The 23,539-nt window shown below is 37.7% G+C and overlaps 1 protein-coding gene across 2 annotated transcripts in view; it reads left to right on the top strand.

Annotated features, from left to right (window-relative positions):
* Nucleotides 1-18,731, top strand: part of LOC124594841 (sialin-like) — a 424,449-nt gene extending 405,718 nt beyond the window's left edge. For both annotated transcript variants that reach the window (XM_047133292.1, XM_047133293.1), the window contains 4 exons: nt 1,675-1,807; nt 4,401-4,556; nt 15,907-15,992; nt 17,071-18,731. In XM_047133292.1, the coding sequence (XP_046989248.1) occupies nt 1,675-1,807; nt 4,401-4,556; nt 15,907-15,992; nt 17,071-17,295 (600 nt within the window). In that variant the 3' untranslated portion in view covers nt 17,296-18,731. The remainder of the gene's footprint in view (nt 1-1,674; nt 1,808-4,400; nt 4,557-15,906; nt 15,993-17,070) is intronic.
* Nucleotides 18,732-23,539: the final 4,808 nt, after the last annotated feature.

Genomic DNA, 23,539 nt, shown 5'->3' with positions numbered 1-23,539 from the left:
ACTAAAAATATGTGTGTGTGCGCATGAGAGCGAGTGCGAGTGAGAGGGGGGGGGGGGGGGGGGATAAGTCATGAGTAATTTGGACCAAACTATGTGCAAATGTCTTAGTGCCAGGAAACAGTTGACTTGGGGTAAGACACTTTTGTCCTATCTGTGGAGATGAGGGACAGGAACTGGTGGCATGTGCACTTAACAGTGGAACCCGTGGAGCAATTTCAACCAAACTGTGTACAAATGTGGTTAACTATTTGGGAAACACTGGGAGGGAAAAGGAGGGTGGGTGAATTATGCTACTATAGTGCTGTCAGGACTGAATAGGGGGGGTTGGAAAATGGTGACATGCCAAAGAAATGACCAATACTAACATCAAATCTATAGTTTATGGTGCTGCTAGGCTGATGGGTGATGGTTCTGACATCATCACATCCTTAAGAAAGAGGATCGAAAATGATGGTGTTGTGTCCAAATGATGATTAGATCATTAGGCACAGAGCACAAACTCAGCTTTGGGAAGGAACAAGACCATGTTCTATACAAAGCAACATTCTGGTAATTACCATAAGTGATGAAGATCTTGATGGATGGACAGTAATTTGTACCACAGTCCTTCCAAATGTAAGTACAGTGTGCTACCAGCCACTCTTGACAAGGCTCTGTGTGTACTTATTAAATACACAGCAAGTGATCACAAGCAAGAAAGAAAATGTATAATTGGCTGATGACTGGCATCTACCATCCACTTCACAGAAATCTCAGTCACAAAGTTATTTTAATCACAGTATAGTGCCATCCAAGAAGGATTCAGAGTCTTTGGCTGATTGGTGACAGTCAGAATGACATTTTGCCTGTAGTGGTAAGTAGATATTATGGTATAAACACACTCATGAGAAAGGAGACCTGAAATTCCCCAGATTTATCTACTGATGAACAAATAAGAAAGCTGTCAAAATTTTTATCAACCATCTTTTGGATATTATAGCTCTTCTTAATTCCCATGCTTGAAAATTTTATGTTATATGCACTTGGAAGAAAGCACTTCTTCTTGTTCATATATTAACACTATTTGTTCTCATGAGCTTACCTAACCAAAATTTCCATTTATCATAGTATAAGCTGAATTTAGATGTGCCTCTTAGCCAAAATGTATATCACATGCATGCTTTTTTCTGTTTAGTCACACTGGTATCACATTTCACAATATTTCACGCTTTTACCTGCCTGCATCCTTTAGTCCAAAAATAAAACTCCCTTTAAACATTAAGATATCAGACCAAACAGTCATGGTGCATGGTCATCAAGGCACGTCACATCATATGATAATTCAAGTATTAAACTTGATTTAAGTGTAATACCAAGCACTTTGACTTTACCACTTGTCTTAATAGTTATATATTACTTTGTATTACAGTGATCAATATTACCACAGATCTTGTATAATGGAACCACTCAGAGACTTAGTGAAGCAATTCATGCCTAATGAAGCAGATGTTCTATCAGTGAAAACTTTCACTTATGCTACATTAAGATTAATTAAAAGATAGTATTACTGGCATGTAACTACCACAGTCAAAATACAGATATTATGGTTTCACTGTATAGCCCTTATAACAATATACCTTCAGTGTTTTAAAGAAAGAGGTTTTCATTGTTTTTCTTTCAATCTAAATGTTTCAGAATGGTTTGCTCTCTGGCGCACCCTTCCTCTGCAGTTATGTCTCGTCAGTATTTTTCTGTTATTTTGCTGATGTTTTGGTTACTCGGAAGATTCTTTCTTTGACAAATGTTCGGAAGCTTTTCACTGCCATGTGTGAGTATTGTTACTTCTTGCCATAACTGAATAAAACAGTGAATGTATATATAAGTTGTAAATTGCTGTTGTATACAGAAATTAGAATAGTTACTGAAGCAAATTATGTAATTTGTACAGCGATACATTTATAGCAATATTGTGAAGCTATTTAAAGATGACAAAATATACAATAATAGTCATGTGTTGTGACTTCAGGATGGTCACATCAGCACTCATCTTACTTAGAAACTGTGATGCATTCATAACATCAGTTTTAACAAGTCCTACAGTTACAGCACCAAATAGAACAAACAATATTATTTGTTATGAAATAAGAAGATGTGCACACAAGTATTCTATTGGACTTTATTTTTATTATTTCTGCTGTCTACAAAAGCAGCTTATGGATAAAGCATAGGGCAAGTCAGTTCATAAGTATGCAGGTGAATCAGATTTTGACACATATTTATTTAAAATCACAAACAATACATGTTGTACATTTATATATTTTTATTTATTAGTCCATGAGATCTTATGGGTACATATAATGTATGGTAAGACATTGGATACCATTTAACCCAACACTGTTTCTATCACTATAAAATATCATCAATTACTTATGGTTATGATATTGGTTATTGGTACATTGTTATTGTTATTAGTTCAGAGCTTACACTACTACTATGGTTTCAATGAATTATCTATCAAAGGACTGTATCAGGCTATAGAAGCAGTAGTCAGTTAGATATGCCTCCACTGCAACTCTGTATCCTGCAATGCTGTTTACTGAGTGCATGTTGTGTGGAGAAAAAAAAATTCTTAGAAAATAATCAAAGTTGCACAACTTCATTTAGGAGAGCTTTGTTTTTGTACATCTTCATTTTCGAGGAAGAGTGCAGGATTTTCATTCGCATACTGCTTTATAAATACTAAGATTTCATATATATACACTTCTGGAAATTGAAATAAGAACACCGTGAATTCATTGTCCCAGGAAGGGGAAACTTTATTGACACATTCCTGGGGTCAGATACATCACATGATCACACTGACAGAACCACAGGCACATAGACACAGGCAACAGAGCATGCACAATGTCGGCACTAGGACAGTGTATATCCACCTTTCGCAGCAATGCAGGCTGCTATTCTCCCATGGAGACAATCGTAGAGATGCTGGATGTAGTCCTGTGGAACGGCTTGCCATGCCATTTCCACCTGGCACCTCAGTTGGACCAACGTTCGTGCTGGACGTGCAGACCGCGTGAGATGACGCTTCATCCAGTCCCAAACATGCTCAATGTGGGACAGATCCGGAGATCTTGCTGGCCAGGGTAGTTGACTTACACCTTCCAGAGCACGTTGGGTGGCACGGGATACATGCGGACGTGCATTGTCCTGTTGGAACAGCAAGTTCCCTTGCCGGTCTAGGAATGGTAGAACGATGGGTTCGATGGCGGTTTGGATGTACCGTGCACTATTCAGTGTCCCCGCGACGATCACCAGTGGTGTACGGCCAGTGTAGGAGATCGCTCCCCACACCATGATGCCGGGTGTTGGCCCTGTGTGCCTCGGTCGTATGCAGTCCTGATTGTGGTGCTCACCTGCACGGCGCCAAACACGCATACGACCATCATTGGCACCAAGGCAGAAGCGACTCTCATCGCTGAAGACGACACGTCTCCATTCGTCCCTCCATTCACGCCTGTCGCGACACCACTGGAGGCGGGCTGCACGATGTTGGGGCGTGAGCGGAAGACGGTCTAACGGTGCGCGGGACCATAGCCCAGCTTCATGGAGACGGTTGCGAATGGTCCTCGCCGATACCCCAGGAGCAACAGTGTCCCTAATTTGCTGGGAAGTGGCGGTGCGGTCCCCTACGGCACTGCGTAGGATCCTACGGTCTTGGCGTGCATCCGTGCGTCGCTGCGGTCCGGTCCCAGGTCGACGGGCACGTGCACCTTCCGCCGACCACTGGCGACAACATCGATGTACTGTGGAGACCTCACGCCCCACGTGTTGAGCAATTCGGCGGTACGTCCACCCGGCCTCCCGCATGCCCACTATACGCCCTCGCTCAAAGTCCGTCAACTGCACATACGGTTCACGTCCACGCTGTCGCGGCATGCTACCAGTGTTAAAGACTGCGATGGAGCTCCGTATGCCACGGCAAACTGGCTGACACTGACGGCGGCGGTGCACAAATGCTGCGCAGCTAGCGCCATTCGACGGCCAACACCGCGGTTCCTGGTGTGTCCGCTGTGCCGTGCGTGTGATCATTGCTTGTTCAGCCCTCTCGCAGTGTCCGGAGCAAGTATGGTGGGTCTGACACACCGGTGTCAATGTGTTCTTTTTTCCATTTCCAGGAGTGTATGGAAGGTTTTGCATTTTTTTTTGAAGAGATTTTCTATGTATGGTGTCTTCTATGATTTTTTTTTGCATTCTAAATAGCGTAATGTTGTTTGGAGAAGCTCCGAGAAAATGACTCCATACTTCAGAAGGGACTGAACATTTGCATAGCATAGAAGAAAATTATAGAGGTTTACATGTAATGTTCTGCAGCCATTGTTAAATATTTCTGTTACTACAAAGTTATTCTTTTTCTCTTTTAGCTCAGATAATTCCAGGACTACTTGTCCTTGCAATTGGATACTTAGGCTGTGAGATAGTGTTGGTACTGATTGCTTGGTTTCTTGCAGTTACCCTTATTACAGCATCTTATGCTGGTGCAATGGCTAATGTGGTAGATATTGCACCAAATCTTGCTGGTAAGTAGTGTATGCAAATACTGTGATACTGATTTAACATCATTTTGCTATTTTTGTGTTAAACATGTGCTGTGATGAAGCTAATGTTGTGTACAAAGCAATGAATCATAGTAGTTGGTAATTTGGTCAAAACTGAATAATATATTTTTGTACTCCTGTAGTGTGTGACAATTTCCATGAGTCTTGCAAAAAAATTTACTTTTGGTTCAGAAGTCATTTCAGTTATTCTAATGAAACAATTGATTCAGCATTTCACTTGTTTACTTTATCCTGATTAATCAAAACTTATGACATGAAAATAACAGAAAAAAATCTTTGCCCTTTCCAGTGTGTTGCTCTCAGTGGTGTGTAAGCTCAGGTTTGCAGTTCATATATGGCATTATGGTATCCCTCTCATTATATTTATAAGTGTTTTCCAGTATAGCTCTGGAACACCTGGAGCTATTTCAACTATCATCGTACAGGTAGGCTTACTATGTGGGAAAATAAATTATTGTGCTAAGACACTGCTAGCACTATTAGGAATGAGGTGGGGATGTGAATTTTAATCTAATCCATAGTTTTGGGATTCCTTGGTGGATTGGTATCAGTCCTGGTGACATTTAACGTTGGGGGGGGGGGGGGGGGCATATGTAGTGGTAGAGAGGTGTAACATGTTAACTATAACTCTAGAAAGATGGGAATATTTTCTACCAAGGCTGGTAAATACGACTTACTATCTGGAGGGGAAAAAATGTTTTTGGACTAAAACTGCCCTAGCAATGCTAATTATGGGAATAGGGGATCAGATGCACTTGGCAGATTAATGACTGTAACCTGATACATAGGACACCCTGAGTGTGGTATTTAGGCTGATTGCTATGCTCATTTAGGCAAATGCTGAGCTGATTCCAAACTTCTGCATCAAAGAATACAATACACAAACAATTAAAATACAATAACCTGCAAAACAAAGTTTACATGAGTCACAGACAGATGGTGCTCACAGCTTCCCTCCCTTAGGTTATCTTAATTGTGGTGTCAGGAAGGGCATCCAGACAGGTAGTTTAAATAATAAAGTAAAATTTTGCAAATCCTCAAAAATCAGACCCATACTAGATGGGATAAATGCTAGGTATTAGAAGAAGACTGTGGATGCAAATTGTGTAGTTCATACTAACTTCATTCCTGTTTCTAACCACAAATTTTAATACAATTGGGTAGTATGTGCATATTGGCATGTAAGTGTAAGAGTCCCTAAGTCCCCGAAGAACCTTCTGCAAAATCTTCAGTTATCAGCTTAGCTCAATATTCTTTTTTTGCACAATATTCTCACATCATGCTTCTGCAAATAAATACGTTATTGACATTAGCAGGTGAAACTGAAGGTTTTTATAAATGCTGGTGCCAACTAAGTTTATTGTTCATTTGGATACCTAGCAGTTTTCCACATGTCTCCTCATCCAGTGTGTGGCCAATGAGCTCTGCTTCTGGAATCTTTAAATCATTTTTATTTATTTGCTACTGCATCATAATATAAGCTTTTGTAAGATCAGTGCATAAGCTACTTGCTGTGAACCAGTTGTAAAACTGTTCTATTATTCTCCTGACTGCATTTGATGTAGATATGTTCGAGGCCTTTATAAGTGTACTTGTCACTGGCAAACATCACAGTTTTTAAGAGTTGTCCAATCTCCTCAGTAAATCATTTATGTTGGCCAAGAAGGAGATTGTGCCAAGCATCTATCTTGTGGGATATCACATTAAATACTCTCCCATTGGGAATATAATCTTATTTCTGCAATATCACTTGCTAATGTGACTCTCTGTTTTCTTTTGTTAAGGTATGGCTTCAATTGTGCAAAGAAGAATGCCGATCTGCATAATCATAGGCCTTCGCAAGATCACAGGGGAATTTTTTCTTGTTTAGTTCTACCAGGACTAAGTGTGTAATATCTTATATTGTTTTCTCAGTAGGCTCTTTTCAACTTTTGCAAATGAGTGGTACTACCACATATTCCAGTGTAAAGAATATAGTTTTCACTGGTTATTACTATACCTTGTAAACATTTTTTTCATTAATTGCCTTTATATGCAGATCATCTTACAGTCCTCAGTAGCAGTCAGAAAGGCTTATGCTACAGATACACATATACTGATGATTCGAAATATTACCACTGCGATCCACCCTGAGATTGAATCCCACCTGGTAAGACTGCAGTCGTGTGATCTGATAAGGAAAGAAAAGGATGTTTAAAAATAAGTTATTGAAAAGTAACCTTTAATTGTAAAAAATATAAATAACTGACAGAAATCCTCAATACAGCACTGAATGGAGGATATCTTCAAATTTTATTTACAAATATTCAATGTGGCTATTCTGTAATATGACAAATGTCCCTTTTGTAATCAGTTTACCTCCAGAGATACTACGAAGCAGGTCTGACATATGGTGGCAACTGCTTGTGTTATCCGTTGTCACAGCTCATTAATGTTTCCCAGAAGTGGACAGTCAGACACTTTGGCTTTAAAATAACATCATATGCAGCAGTCCAGTGGGGTTATATCAGTTGATTATTGTGGTCAGGATATTATTCCACCATGTCCAGTCCAGGTCAGCGTATTCCTATGGAGATACACAATCACTTCACGCTGGTAAGTCGTGGCACACCAGCTTGCTAGGAAATAAATTATGTGCTTATGTCATGTTGTAATAGAGGTATTAGATAATGTTGAAGCATTTCCAGTTATGATGCACCAGTTACAGTTGACTCTGGGGAAGAAAAAAAAACTGTAAATTTTGTTAAAGCTTACAATGTAATAACATTTACCTTATGTCGTGTTGTAATAGAGGTTTTAGATAATGTTGAAGCATTTCCAGTTATGATGCACCAGTTACAGTTGACTCTGGGGAAGAAAACTGTAAATCTTGTTAAAGCATGCAATGTAAGAACATTTACCTTAGGTGAGACCTATACCTGTTTGATTGTTTGACATGGTTTCTGCACAACTCATATATCTGAGCATTAAGCTGATTCTCTTTACTGCAGGTATGGAAGATGGTTTCTTTATTAAATGCAATTTTATTAAGAAACCCATCTTCAGTCTGCATTTTGTTAAACATTTCTACACAAAACTCAGCTCATTTTCTTTGCCACTTTCTCTTAAAGCTTAAAACTGTTCCAGTTTGTAGAGTTTGAATGACAGGCATTTCCGTAATACCTTTTGACAGTGTTGCACTAGGCATATTCAGTTCTAAGCTGGCACATTTCATTTATCTAACTGGACTTCAAATGTAAGACTGGCAAATTTGTTCAATTACTGTGTCAGATGCAGCCAGTTTTGATGAAACAATTGTACCAGTTAATAACAAATTGTCTTTGCGATGGTGGCTTTCAATATTTAGTCCTGAATTGTCCCTGAAGTTTAGTAGTTGATTTGGATTCATCAAACCATAACCAACACTGTGCACACTCTGCACCTTTATGCGACTCCATGATGACTGTTGGAATAACTCATCCGCACATGCCACGTAGCGTCAAAGTTGGGAACTAACAGTGTTAGGCGCTAATAAAACTTGAAAATGTACAGCGTTCAGTACTGTATCAAACATTTATGAAAGTTATTTACCCTTTTCACAGTTAAAGATTACTTTTGTACAACTATTTTATAAACACCATATAATGAATATGCTGAGTCGCAGATAGCCACAACAAAAAGACTGTCAGAATATAAGTTTTTGGGCATCAAGGCCTTTGTCGAAAATTGACACACACACACACACACACACACACACACACACACACACACACACACACATGACTGCAGCCTCTGGCAGCAGAAGCAGTGTGGCTTCACCTGCCAAAGGCTGCAGTCATGTGTGTGAGAGCTGCATTTGTGTGTGTGTGTGTGTGTGTGTGTGTGTGTGTGTGTGTGTGTGTGTGTGTTTTTGTCAATTTTTGACAATGGCCTTGATGGCGAAAAGCTTATATTGTGACAGTCTTTTTGTTGTGCCTATCTGCAACCCAGCATCTTCGCTATATGGTAAGTAACAACTTTCCTTTTTGTAATATTGTTACATTTCATCCTGGATTTTTCATTGTGTGATTTAATTTATAAACAACCTGCATGTAAGCAGAGCACAGATAAATGGAGACATCCAGTGGCAATACGGGCTGCAAATGAGAAAATCCTCTGATATAAATGAGTTTGGCAACAGGTAGATTGTTATTACCTGGCACCTGGAATCACATCTATTCTTACACTAGGTCAGTGGTTGAGTCTGGATACACTTTCATTTAGGCAAACGGTTGCTCAGAACATGCAACATTTGATGCAAGTAAAATTACAACCGTTGAAAGAAAAATTTCTTTGCTGTTTCATCACATGTAGTGGTTACCAGAATTCTCTCCAGATATCTTACCCATGTTTTGCAAGTGAGCACTTGTCTTGGAAATTCATCAGGTCTCTAGTATGTACTAACAAATGAAAGCTTGTTAGAAGATCTGTGCAGTAGAACACAGAATAATCCTAATGAGCACTAAAAGGAGTCCATTAAATTTCATTTACATGATAAATTGCACAAATTGAGAGGTTGTCAATTTAACAAAAATCAAAGGGATTAAAATTATGAAAAACAAAAATTGGAATGATCACATGGAAATGTGGAGTGCAGAGTGGTCATGTTGTAGGGAATTTCGTGTAGAATGTAAATGCTTTAGGATTAAAGGAGACCATTCTGTGAAAAGCATAAGCATTGAGCTGTTGATAGCCACATACAAAAGGAAAAAAAAAGGCTTGCTAGATTTTAGAGGTATGATAACTCTGAAAGCTAGCAAGGTTTTTTTCCTTGGTATGTGCCTACCGACAACTCAGTGCTTCTGCTTTTCAGTGAGTGGTCTCCCTTAATTCTAAATTATTTCCAGAGCAGTCATGTAGATATAAATGTTAGCATTAAACAGAGAGGAAGATTCATAATGGAAATTGTTTGTGTATCTTCTACTGCTGCTGTGTATATCTCTGTTCGTCTATAATTTATTTTTACTATCAACAATATAAACTGTTAATAAGTACACTGCTGTCCAAAATTAAAGTAACAAGTCACTATTTCCCTGCCCTGTGTCTAATTCATGATATAATCCTACAAACTGTCAACACATGTCTGTATGATCATGTTCTGCATGGAATGTGGCATTCTGGTCAATGGACAACCACACCAATGATGACATCATGGCACCTATCAAATAGGCTACTGTTTGCCGGGTAGTCCCACATCCACAACCGCTGTGTACAAAGAGACAGACAGTGCAGTATGGCACAGAGAAGACACCTTCCAGACTCTCTCCAGTGGAGGGCCATAGGAAGAATGGAAATGGAACCGTCGCAAATTGATCTGGCCCAATGGCTTAATGGTGATCATTCTGTTGTTTCTCGGATGTGGCGACAGTTTACAGAGAACGAAACTGAATTCTGAAGACTTAATGTGGGGTGGACCATGTGTGACATCAGAAAGAGAGGGCCATTATTTGGCTGTAAGGACTTGTAGGATTAAGGCAGTATGCCTTAGTACTGCTTTGCAACTGGCATCGACCTTGTGGCATCCACTGAACATGATTTATTGAGGCAAAACATGTACAGAAAGGCTTCAGCAGAGCGGCCTTTATTGTCAGAGACTGCTGTATGTGTATCTCTGTTGCCTCTTCACAGAAGTGAACATCTAGAGTGGAGCGTTGACGTGCCACCTTGACGGTCGAATAATAGGCCAATGTTCTTTTCACAAATGAGTCCCAGTTTGGTCTGGAGAGCGAATCTCGATGGATTCACATCTGGAGGGAATGTGAAACACGATTTCGGAACCCAAACATTGTGGAAAGAGACCAATATAAAGGAGGATCATTAATGGTGTGGGCAGGGATTATTTTGGCAACTCTTCATGAAATTGTACAGGTGAACAGACAAGCTTTAACTTCTGTCAGGTATCATGAAGAGAAGTTGGGACTTCATGTGCATGCATTACCGGGTGCTGTAGGCCCAGACTTCATACTGATGGACGATTATGCTCAATGTCACAAAGAACGGGTGGTTGACATTTTCTTGGAAATGGAAGATACTGCATGCAAGATGTAGCCTGCTCTCCTCCCGATTTGAATCCCTTACAACATGTCTGGGATGCACTAGGGAGACGGGTTGCTTCACATCAGTATCCACCAACCACTCCCCAACGTTTGCGAACTGCTCTGTAAGAAGAATGGGGGCTATTGCCTCATCATGAAATTGATGACATCATTCACAGTGTGCCCCATTTTATCACACCTGTATTGCTGCCAGAAGTGGCAGCCCCCTTCTGAGCACATTAACCAGTTGTCGGAACATGTGTGCAAGTCCATTAAGTTGGAAAAAACAAGAACATTTTTGTCTACTGTTATGCATGTTGCAAATGTTTGTGTTCTGTATTCCTTACACTGTTTCTACTTTACCATCTCCCGTTTGTTCTGTATTGTGGCAAAATAAATGTAACCTCACAAAATTTCCATTCGTTGCTTTAATTTTGGACATCAGTGTAAATGAACTGAGGAGAGATTGTCAGACTCCCAAGATCTTTGATATACACAATATTCCTAAGGATTGCTATTGCTGAATCTACTGTAGTAGCATTGCCAAAGAGAGAATTCCTTAAGACAATGCAGAATGAAGGACATGAGAGGGAAACACTAGTTTACAATGGAGTGAGACAGGGCTGTTGTGTAACCCTTTTGTTACTGTGAAGGAAACCAAGGAGTAATTTGGAAAGGGAATTAAAGTTCAGGGGGAAGAAATGAAAACTTTGAGGTTTGCATATGACACTGCAATTCTATCAGAGATGGCAAAGGACTTGGAAGAGCAGTTGAAATGAATCGGCAGTGTCTTGAAAGGATGATATAAGATGTACACCAACAAAAGCAAACCAAGTATAATGGAATGTAGTGAAATTGAATCAGACCGAGCTAAGTGAATTACATTGAAGAGCCAAAGAAACTGGTACATCTGCCTAATATCATGCAGGTCTCCCACAAGAACCCAGAAGTGTCACAACATGACATGGCATGGACTCACTCATGTCTGAAGTTGTGCTGGAGGGAATTGACACTATGAATCCTGCAGGGCTGTCCATAAATATGTAAGAGTACGAGGGGGTGGAGATCTCTTCTGAACAGCACATTGCAAGGCATACCAGATATGCTCAGTAATGTTCATGTCTGGGGAGTTTGGTGGCCAGCGTAAGTGTTAAACTCAACGGTGTGTTCCTGGAGCCACTCTGTAGCAATTCTGGATGTGTGGGGTGTTGCATTATCCTGCTGGAATTGCCCAAGTCTGTTGGAATGTTCAATGGACATGAATGGATGCAGGTAAACAAACAGTATTCAGTTGGCATTATGTGGTTTTTAAAATAATTTTACGGTCACAAGAGTGTATAGACAAGGCAGTGTTAGACTCTCCAACTTCACAAAGATTAGTTTGCAGGAGTCTCCAGGTTTGCTTCCATACTGACCCTTGAGGCTGTCTTCTAGATTCTGAAAGTGCTCAGAGCACATTGTAGAATTACCCCATATCATCACACCATATTTTAGATGGGCTTGTATGTACATGTAGTGAGAACATGATTTCAGCACACTTAGTGCATAGCAGCCAGTACTTATTCTGACCTTTACCTTTTCAGTATGCTGATTCCATTTCAGGTTATCTTATCCCCATAGACTCAGGAATTTGAATACAGCATTGGTAACCATTGGTTGGAATTTATTGTTACAATTGGTTGAAAGGGGTTTGCATTTTTTGTGGTGTGAAAGTTCATGAAAACTGTCTTTTTTAGTGCTGATGGTTAATCTGTTGATTGTAGCCCACTGGCTGAGTTGGTCAGTAGCCAAATTCACAGCTTTTTGAAAAGTCTCTGTGTTTTCCCCTTCAAGGAGCAAAGTTGTGTGATCTGCAAACGTTGTGGTTTTGAGTTCATCTACATTCAGGCTCAAGTCATTAATATACAGGAGGAATTTTGAGGTCTCAATACTGAGCCCTGTGGCACACCTTGTTTAACAGTTTTACTGCTAGACTTTGCACTTTTTGCACTTTTACCTGTTAGCTATCACTGTATGTGCACTGTAAAATGTGTAGTTTTTGCCAGGCACCATTCTGAGTCCTGCATTCTAAATGACTAGCCAGGATTGTAAGATCTGTGGCATCGTCACTGTCAACTATGCAGTTGCTACAAGTACTACCCCTGAAAAATTTTTCTCTATGACCATCAGTCCACTAGGCCACAGGATGTTGCTTAAAAACTTTGCTTTGAAAGTATCACATGTAAGGTCCTTTACAAATGTCTGCTTGTGTCTGTGTATGTGCGGATGGATATGTGTGTGTGTGCGAGTGTATACCTGTCCTTTTTTCCCCCTAAGGTAAGTCTTTCCGTTCCCGGGATTGGAATGACTCCTTACCCTCTCCTTTAAAATCCACATCCTTTCGTCTTTCCCTCTCCTTCCCTCTTCCATGATGAGGCAACAGTTTGTATATATATATTGGACTCAATTAAGAGTGAACAATTCAAAAGAAAATGATCTTTAACAATACAGCAAAAAACATACTGTCAAACAAAAATGAACACACAAAAGCATATTGACATTGCTGTACAATGAAATTGCCTTAAATGTCTATTTCAATGCAAGAGAACATGCAGCGGATTAAATGACAGCATTAAACAAATTACCAAGTGCTTCAATAAACAGACCATAAATAAATTGTACATGAGGTACACCAAACTTGGCCCATACTGGGACTAAGCAACCCTTCTGCACACTAGACCAAGCTACTGAATCCCACACTCTAGCAGCTGTCCTAATGGGGTACAGGTGGCACACTAGACCAAGCTACTGAATCCCACACTCTAGCGGCTGTCCTAATGGGGTACAGGTGAAGAAGAAATAGCATTCATTGATATCAATGAGCAAACGTACATTTTACTCCAGCTCCTTGATCCCATCCACAGCATGTAGCAGCTAAATCACACACTGTTTTTTTTCTGCTTGTTTTGGCATCCTGTCTTCCAGCAGCAAAATGAGTTATGTGAGTTTGTACCATGTGGTTTGGTGATTTAGTGGGTTGGTGCTGACTACAAATTGTAGGTTAGGTGTCCAGTCCCCAATGTCCTCAAGGAGTTTTTTTCTGTTACTTAGTGCTTCTTTCACCTACAGCAGTGATTTGTTATTGTGAAAAATGAAAAGTTGCTCCTTACTTCAGAGTCTATGTTAAACTGTAGGTTCCTCCATATCTGACTGAATGAGTCACTCCAAAGGTTACATAGAGGAGGGCAGGACATACCATATCCAGTAGGACCTTGCCTAGTAAATAACTGCAGTGTTAAAACTAACCTTGAGATTGAGTACAGCTTTACTTAAAGTTGTATCAGCAGCATAACAGATGAGAGTCTATATGCAATTTCAGTCTTTCTCGGCGTATTCCACTGATGAATTCTTCTCGGGTTATCAGCTGAGTGGTGGCGTCGTCTTGTCGCAACGTTCTTCAGAGAAGATGATGGGTACGAAACTCATTGAAACGATGTGACAAGACGACATCACCACTCTGCTGATAATCCAAGAAGAATTCATCAGATGAGAGTCTATGCTAAACAATGGGACACACAAGTAATAAAAAGAATATAAAAGAAGTATCTTAGGACATAATCCCGTGGAACACTAGTACTCATTTTTACAAATGGAATATATGTTTCTTCTTGAGAAAAACTATTTTTATTGTCAAAATATGAATAAAAAAATTAATGATGTGAAATCATTTACACCATGAAGCTCATTTACACTACTGTAGTGAACCACCTGAAGGAATGCAGTCCAGTTCTATACGTGGATTGCTGAACACTGGTAACAGCATGTTGTGTTTTTTTTCCCGAAGCAGTTAATTTTTGGTCAACTTCAGGAACAGGTGAAATGGTATTTTTTAAATGGACAAAAAACAAACTGACTGTTACACTGAAATGGTGTTGCTGTAGTACCTACTAACCACTTAATTTTGTGTATATGAGAGTAATATTTCAATGAAGGTTGGTTAGTAACACTGTCTCACTTATGTTAGTTTTCCATTTCACCATAGCTCATCCACTGTAACTATTATTTACCCCTTTAACTCATATGCCTACTTTGGATCCTCCATATTCAACTATCTGTTCACTCTGTTTCCTGGAATATCCTCTTAAGGAACCATAACCTACACCTGCACACACTGACAAGTTCTACCCCAGAACAGTCATTTATAACTTGTCTTGCTCTCATGTCTCCCACTGCACACCCCTCCCACCCTCCCTACCACTTCCAACCACTCATCATGGGAGCAGATTGCTGTTGGCCCATTGAGATGTCTGCTGTTAACATTATGATCTAAATTTATGCAATTTTCCATCTTTGTTGCTGAGCACCTCATCTGTTGAAGAATAGTGATCTATTGCCATATGCACATAATGGAAAGAAACCATACTGCAACATGTTGAAAATAAGACACATTGCCCCCCCCCCCACCACCACCACCACCACCACCACCACCACCACCACCACCACCTAACACAACAAACAAATACACACACACACACACACACCACATGACATGATGTGACATCATATCACATGAATGGTTGTCCTCACATTTGGGGGCTATGACAAATGCTTTCCACAAAACTTAAATATCAACTGTTTATTCCTTAATCCCAAGAGGAGATTATTGTAGATTTAATTTGCCTGTAATCAAAATGAACCTTAATGTGGATGAACATTACTGAAAGAAACAAATAGATTTTTTTTGTAGATCTTACAGAACTTGAAAAAAAAGTTACATTGAGATCGTGAAATCATTGTAGTTACTATTTAATATACATTAGATTTTAAGTGAAGATATGAAGGAAATAATTGAAGCACTGAGAACCTTAAGAGCATAAAGCACATTTCATTGGGCTCATATAGAAGTGAGTATCAGAGAAATTGGTGAGATAGCTTTTCATTAGTGTTTATATGTGTAGTGTGATCTACAGCACAGATAAATCTAACTCATGATAAGATCAACATATATCATGAGCATGCATACATGCTAAGGTCTTAACATCAACAGCAAGTGGGCCTTAAGCCCTTACGGTTCTCAGATATTTTTTAGTGGGTCAAAGAACACTATTTTAGTAACTATTAAAAAGCATTTGTGATTCACTTTTAATTCCCAGAAATGGTAAGTGTTATTAGTGTCATTCCCCAAGGCTCAATATTTCCAATCAGTTCATAGTTAAACAGCTTGGAATGAAGCAGGAAAACCATTTCTTAATAACAGAGTTTCCTTTTTGTTTCTTTAGGACCAATCCTAGCATTTGCACAAACAATTCACATGACAGCCAGTTTTCTATCGCCACTGGTTGCAGGTGCACTACTGCAAGAAAGTGTAAGTACCAACACTTTATAAAAAAACATAAGTTGGCTCTAGAAAGATAAAGTATTAGGTAGTTAAAGAGAGTGGCATGTCCAGCATTTATCACTATATTTCATAAGCTATTTCTATGTCAAATGGAGAGTGCCATTGTGATCTATATTGTATTCTGTGTGTATAATGACCTTCAGTTATAAGTCACTTTAAAACTATCTTTTCGTAATGCTTCATTTGTTTCTGGTGCAGTTGTCCTCTAAATTTGTCTTGGCACCTTTCCTCTGTCATCTATTTACCCTCACACTAGCTCTACTCTTTCTTATTTTCATTTTAGCCACAAATTTGAGGCCATAAAATTTAACTCATATCTGACTTAGAAGTTCATTAACTGTCTTAAATTTTACTGTATGTATCAAAACACTGTTCGTAAATATAAGCGGCCTTCAAAAACTAAGTTCACATTATTATGGCAGGCCAGGTAACTTCTATTGAATGTGTGCATGCCCTTAAAAAGACACTGATATATGACACTATTTTTCACATTGTCACCAAGTTAGAACTTTGTACCATTTGTTCAATTCTTCAACAATAGAAATCCACTCTTTGGTCACAGAGCCATTTAAGAACCATTGTGTGAATGTAATCCTCGTCACCAGAAAATGTAGGATTGTTGCAAATCTGTTCCTTGATTGCCTGTGATCAATGTCAGTGGCCATCCTCCTCACTCAGTGTCATCTACATCTTTGTAGCCTCAGGCAAATTCTTGGCAGTATTTCACTACGGCTGGATGTGACTTTGCATTTGGTTCATAAACAGCCAGCATTTCATGGTGAAAGGATATACCTATATGTGTAAAGTTCCTATTTACTTTGAAGAAGACTGAAAGTTCCCAAAGCAGTAAGGGCTACTTTTTGTGTGTTCAACTACAGTCTAGTATTTCATCTTATACGTGATTAGCCATATTTTGACATAGCACTTCTCGCTTGCTTATGATAACACTAAAGGTTAAAAATAAAGCTTGTTTTTTATTATAGTTTTTAATTGTTCAATTGTGAGTTCAATTTTGATGTTATGAAACTTTTAATTTTTTTTCCAGTCAACTTTGGAGAACTGGCGTCATGTGTTTTGGGTGTCTGCAGTAGTGTCATGCACGACATACATCATGTTCCAGATATTTGGAACAGCTGAAATACAGGCTTGGAACTATCCTGATCAGAAATATCCACTGACCCCTTCAGCAGAGGGCAGTGATCAACTACTACCTTTATCAAAAAAAGAAGATTTGCAACAAAGGAGGAATCATGATGCTGCTGAAGGCTGATCATCAGGGTCTACATTTTTTTATTGACCACATGTGCTTTCTATTTCTGTCTGACTGGCAGACAACAAACAATTTAACTAACTTCCAAAAACTTATACTGTTGCTCATCTTTTGTCTGTGCTCGAGATGCATCAACATTATGGTTCCCAAGTTCCTCTTTGTTTTTCTTTGTGGAAATAGTGAATTATGTTGGTGTAAGTCAGTAATTTTGTATTTCACAAAAACTCTTTGGCTTAACATTTCTACATAGTTCTTATAGGTTTATGTGCATACATTACACATGATGTGTTCTGGTCATTATGCCATGGTACTTGCTTGATAAAACAGAAAGCTATTAAGATATCTGAGAGTTTGGATATAAGGATTGGCTTGTATTTCATATTTTTTAATAATGGAGATTGGAAACAGCATGCAAGTCTTTGTGGGCAGATGAAAATGGATATGGGACAGTAAGATATATAAAAATATTATGTTAATTTATTCTCCTAATTGTCATAATTGCTACCTAAATATGGAGCTCGTGTGCGTTCATATGTGTATGTGTGTGTGTGTGTGTGTGAGAGAGAGAGAGAGAGAGAGAGAGAGAGGGGGGGGGGGGGGGGAGAGAGAGAGAGAGAGAGAGAGAGAGAGAGAGAGAGAGAGAGAGAGATCTGGCCAATGGTCCTTTTTTACTGATGCTGTTCACTTTGCATTTCTTAAAGAATTTTGAAACCATGTTGAGTTTTTATTATTTTGTTTTCTAATTAACTGTGGTGGTTATCTTGAAAACTTTGTTGCTTCATTAAGCAAAATAAATAAAAGAACTTCCAGAAGTAGTGATGATAAGTGCAGGATGCAATCAAAGAGATTCACTATTTTTGTGTCAGTATATTTGTGTAATAGTAGTTTCTTTATAGCAAAACCAGCTAACAGAATGCTTCAAGCATGGTTGGTTATTTTAAAGGTGGAGTAGTATTGTACTGTAAGCACTATATTCCTTTCAAAGAAGTAGCTAGACTATTAAACTTTTGTATGCCCCATCACAATACTGTATCATGAAAATTGTCATTCCAGATTACTGAGAAGTATTATTTTCATTTGTGTCAGTGACAGAGTCTGAACAAACTGTATGCAGTATGTACTTACAACTAATGAAAAGTGCCTAGAACTTATGTGATGAGAAAAATAAGATAATATTATAAAGGAACTTTTGTGATTGTTGTGTAGTTGCTGTCCAAGATAATCGTAAGTAAATGATATCATGTCATTTTGAGTTGTGAGCTAATGTAAATTTAAATAATGTAATAATGGGACTATAGTAGAAGTACTTAAACACTGCAAGTTGAGTATGCATTAAGCATGCATAAAAAATGGTGCTATTGTAGAATACATTGAACACTCCATATTGATATATAAAATAAATTTGTATATAATAAATATAAATGTGAACAATTAAACATAATACTGAATTCCCCATGTGTGTTAATTAACTGGTTTAATTCTGAGCAATGTCACAGCCTCTTGTTATTTTGACGTTTTCAAACTGGTCAGCAAAAATGGTCCCTCTTTAGCTGACAAGTATTTTGTTGTCAGGGTCTGAACTAAAATGTGTAAGTTATCAAAATGGTCTGCTTTTTGTGAGCTGTAAAATTTTAGAAAACTGGTGACATATTTACCAGAAACCCTTCATTTAACAGTGTTCAGTATAATGTAGTGTGGAGCAGCTTGTAATTGACATGTAAGCCTTACAGATATAATTTTTTCAAATTTTGACCTGCGTACTCTTGAGTAATGGTGGTGACCAACCTAAGAGATTAGCACTGAATTTAATTGGATGCCAGAGGCCAGTTTGAATAGTGGCAGACCACAGTATCAAATTAATAACTGACAGAGCTGCCATTCTATATTACTCAAACATTGTGATGCACAGAGTTCAATGCTCAGTCTACATGATAACAGAATTCTCAAGACAACTTTTTCTGTAAGTATTTCAAAACACATTGCAGCAATTTGTTGCAATTTCAGTGAACACACTACTTATTTTCTAGATGTTGTCACTTCAGACACCTTCAAAGAGATTTGTTATACTGTTGCAGTTTCCAAGATTACACGCAACATCTAAGTAATTCACTCCTTTCTGTGGGTGGCCACTGTGTTTACAATTGTAGTAACTTAGTCCCAAAACACAGCAGATTTTAATTGCATAATATTTATTCTTATTTTCAGCAAATCGTTAGAAAATTATATTTAAATTTCACAAAGTAATTATAATTTAACTTCTGTGTTCTACTGCCTAGCAGCAAATATTGGAAAATAAAATACAAAAACAAAATTTAAAGCATTATTTGACTGATATACTCCTCAGTATTGACATTATGCGCCAGGTTCAACAAAGGTGTTGCTATGGTATACAATAGCTCTCGCAGATGCCTCTGTGTAGAAACGCAATCCTTTCGATAAAATTTGTCAGTCAGTTTCTGTTAAAAAATACTAAATTTGTAATGTGCAAACTGAATGATATCATTATGACAAAATTGTATTTAAAAAGTCACAAATTGTACTGTGTTAATGTAACTAATTGTAAATCATTCATGGTATTAGTTTTAAAATTTGTATTTTTAATGTTCTTTAGTTTGTCCAAGTTTTGTTTTTTGGGTTACATTGTCTTTCAAGGACAACAGGTTGTGTAAAAGTACAAAGTATATTGATGTTTATAATTATATTTTGGAATGCAAAAGAAGCGATAAGTAAAAAGAGAGCAGAAATTCAGCGAACTGCAAGTATCTGTTGCCCCAGTATAAAAAGACACAAGGTGTTGTATACATGAGTAGTTGTTCCTAGCCTATCATCCAGTTATTTTATGGAGCACAAAAAGTTTACATGTATATCTTTCATAAATGAATGCAAGAAGAGTGACAATAAACCCTAGATGTGTGTCAGAACAACAAGACAGGTCCCATTCATTATTATTGAAGCTGCCCTAGTAAGCATGTTAAAATGAAATGAAGATCAGTCTCTCTGCATTACATTAAAGTGTGTGTGTGTGTGTGTGTGTGTGTTTGTGTGTGTGTGTGTGTGTGTGTGTGTGTGTGTGTGCGTGCATGTCGGAAGTGTTCATTGAGTCTTCAATCTCACCAAGTTATTCATCAATCAGCACTCATCTTTCAGAAACTTCAGTATGATGCTGAAAATATAAAGCATGACAATATTATATTATGCGTGTGTGCTCATTAATGGAAGAATGTATTCAGGGATTTACTTTCTGGATTATGTATGGGAAGGCCTCACGGCAATCATGTCGAGCAGTTCAGTTTACTTTCTGGATTATGTATGGGAAGGCCTCACGGCAATCATGTCGAGCAGTTCACTATAACAGATATGTTTCTTTAATTATGTGAATTAGAATTCTGCAAATGTATGTTTCCCAACAGTATATCTTTGTCTTATTTCCTGTAATAGTACATTTATATTTTTGGAATGCATTTAGTAGTAAATGTCTTGAGATATTTTTATTTTCTGTGAAAATAGACCAATTCTTGTATGTTTAGTCTACTTCAGTACTTAACAGTGTAGTTTCCTGATTAATTCTGAATATAAGAATGAATATAGCATCAGTGATATTTATTACCTGAGGTTTAACTGAAAGAGTGCTGTAAAGGTAACATGTTTATCACTAGAAGTTTCCATTGTACAACATAGCTGCATCAAATAGGTTTGCACAATGAACCACTTGTCCATTTGATGTTGCTAATACTTAATGAATCAGCGTTATATTTTGTAATCAATTTTCAGTAATAAAATAATTGCACAAAAAAGAAACAGTTCCATGTGGTTTAAAATCTTATTTAACTATACCTATGGATGGGAACTTATCGTGTTTGATAAAAATAGCCAGAAGCATGTCTGAAAATATTGAACCTAGCTGCCTTCTCGTGACCAAGTATGGAATTCGACATACTTTTAGTGAAAGAACTATTTTTTAGGAGTGCGGTTTTCAGACTGAGCCTAAAGCTCTGTACACAGAGCTTTTGTTAAACTACATATCGACTAAAAATGGTTGTTTCAATCTCAAACGTGCTTGTTATGCAAACAATCTTCTATGACATTTGTGCAAAGTGATAGCAATTTTAAATAGTCACATTTTTCTTTGATCTGTGAAAGATGTTCTTAAGTTATTATGGGAATAACAGTTTATTTACAAGAAGAGGATGTAGAATGGAAACTTGTTGCAATGGTATTCAGAAACAAATGCATTTCATTATCTTCCATAGAACAGAGTTATATTTGCTCTTCCATTGAAACAATCCACAATTTCTCTGTGTTCTAAACTTTGTATTCACAATTATTAATTCCAAGTCCAGAAATAAATCACAAAGGTTAACAGAATATAAAAGTTATTATTTAGTTTGTTGATTTCGCTTAAATTCTTAGGCTTACAACCACAGCTGCAGCCCAAATGTGTACAATAGCTTCAATCCTATTGTACGAAGATGAGTCAGTACTTCTTTGCAGGTGCATAATAAGATGTCCTGGAATTGGAGACTTGCATTTCATTGAAAAAATAAGGAGCAACATGATATATTCACATAATGAAGGCAAGTGTACATAAATGTGATGAAACAGTAGTACATGAAGTATCCTCCGCCACATACTGTATAATGATTTTCTGAGTGCAGAAGCAGATGAAAAGAATTTTTTTATCTTCTGCTGTGATTGTTTCTGCTACAAATTTTATAATGCAGTTTCTATACAATACTCCTAAACAAGTGAAGGCTCTGCAGTGTCCTGATGTTAAAAATTTATGAAACATCTTAGAATCCTGCACTAACAGCAATCACGCTGCACATAAAAATTATATAACATAAACACTTCAAGAAGAATTGATAGTATCAGTTAACAAAAGCTCCCAAACTGCATTTCTGCAGAGAAACCAGACATCAGATTGTTAAGGCTTTTAGTAATTGATGAATGAAAGCTATGTTTTTTTTATGATTTCTGTGCTTTTTTAAAAAAAATTGCAATTATAAATTTTCAGCCTTCCCTGTATTTGATTCTGTTGCAGTAATTCATCTCCACACAACAATCAACAACAGTTTGTCTTTGCACCAGAATATTCTTTTTGTAAGTTTCCAGAAACATTCAAAACTGGTGACTGGGACTGTTAAAAGAAAAAAAAGGAATACCCTTAGAGTCTGAATACCTGATGAATTTAGAAATGCACGGCTGCTTAAAATGTTTCATTTTCCATGTAAAATAAATACTACAGTGTCTATTACTTGTAGCACACAATATTAACACAGCTATTCGACTGTTAAACAACTTCAAAGCTAAAAATCAAGGTGCCTGTTTAATGCATAGGTGCCATATTAATGTAAAAAATATTTTACCCTCACCATCAGAAAATGAACATACTGTCATTATTTGTCATTCCTAGTAATCTATAAATAAGAGCTACCAGTTGATGCCTCATAGCCTTGAAATATTTCACAGCACTTCAGCTAGTAAATCAGACTTATTTTATTTTGGCCAAGAACAAATATGTAGTTGAACTTTATTTTCTAGGACACCTGTGAAAATTCTCAAGCCCCACAATTTCTTCTTCGCTACCATCAATATGCCCTACAAGTACTGAGTTAAGTACAGCAAATGGCAATGGCTCAAATGAAGTGTCTTAATTTTTCTTTTGTGTTAGGCATTGCAGGTCTACTAAATTGCACATTTGCTATATGCTTTGAAGAGAGAGTCACACACCTGTTTATGATGGGACCTACTGGTCCATTCCACAAGAATCCAAGCCAATTGTTGTCGGCTGGTGCTCAGAGTGCCAATGTGTGTACATTCCTGATAGTTTCATAAGACGTGTTTTATGAGAAATGCATTAAGAAGTACTTGGATATCCTGAAATATACTCTCTTGTTTCCTGTCCCTAATTGTATTGGGGAAAAGTGGAATAAAACCTTCTTATAAATAATGAGACTTCATGCAGAAAATCAAATATCTCTCAAACTTTGTAAACAAATATTATGGCTTCCAGTAAAATGCTTCACAGTAGTCACTCCATTATGTGAGTAATGTAATCCATTTGTGTTTTATCGACTTCTTTAAAAAAGTCTGAAAACAGAAAATGGAATCTATACCTAATTACAAGATTATATGACTTCCAACAATTTTACCATTGCATAGAATCACAGGCAACATTTCATAAGTTTTCAGTATATTGTGGATATTTAGATTCTTCTGTTCTATACAATAGTATCACTACAAT

This window comes from Schistocerca americana, chromosome 2 (genome assembly GCF_021461395.2).
Source record: "Schistocerca americana isolate TAMUIC-IGC-003095 chromosome 2, iqSchAmer2.1, whole genome shotgun sequence".
Classification (NCBI taxonomy): domain Eukaryota; kingdom Metazoa; phylum Arthropoda; class Insecta; order Orthoptera; family Acrididae; genus Schistocerca; species Schistocerca americana.
This window is presented reverse-complemented; position numbering and strand designations above follow the sequence as displayed.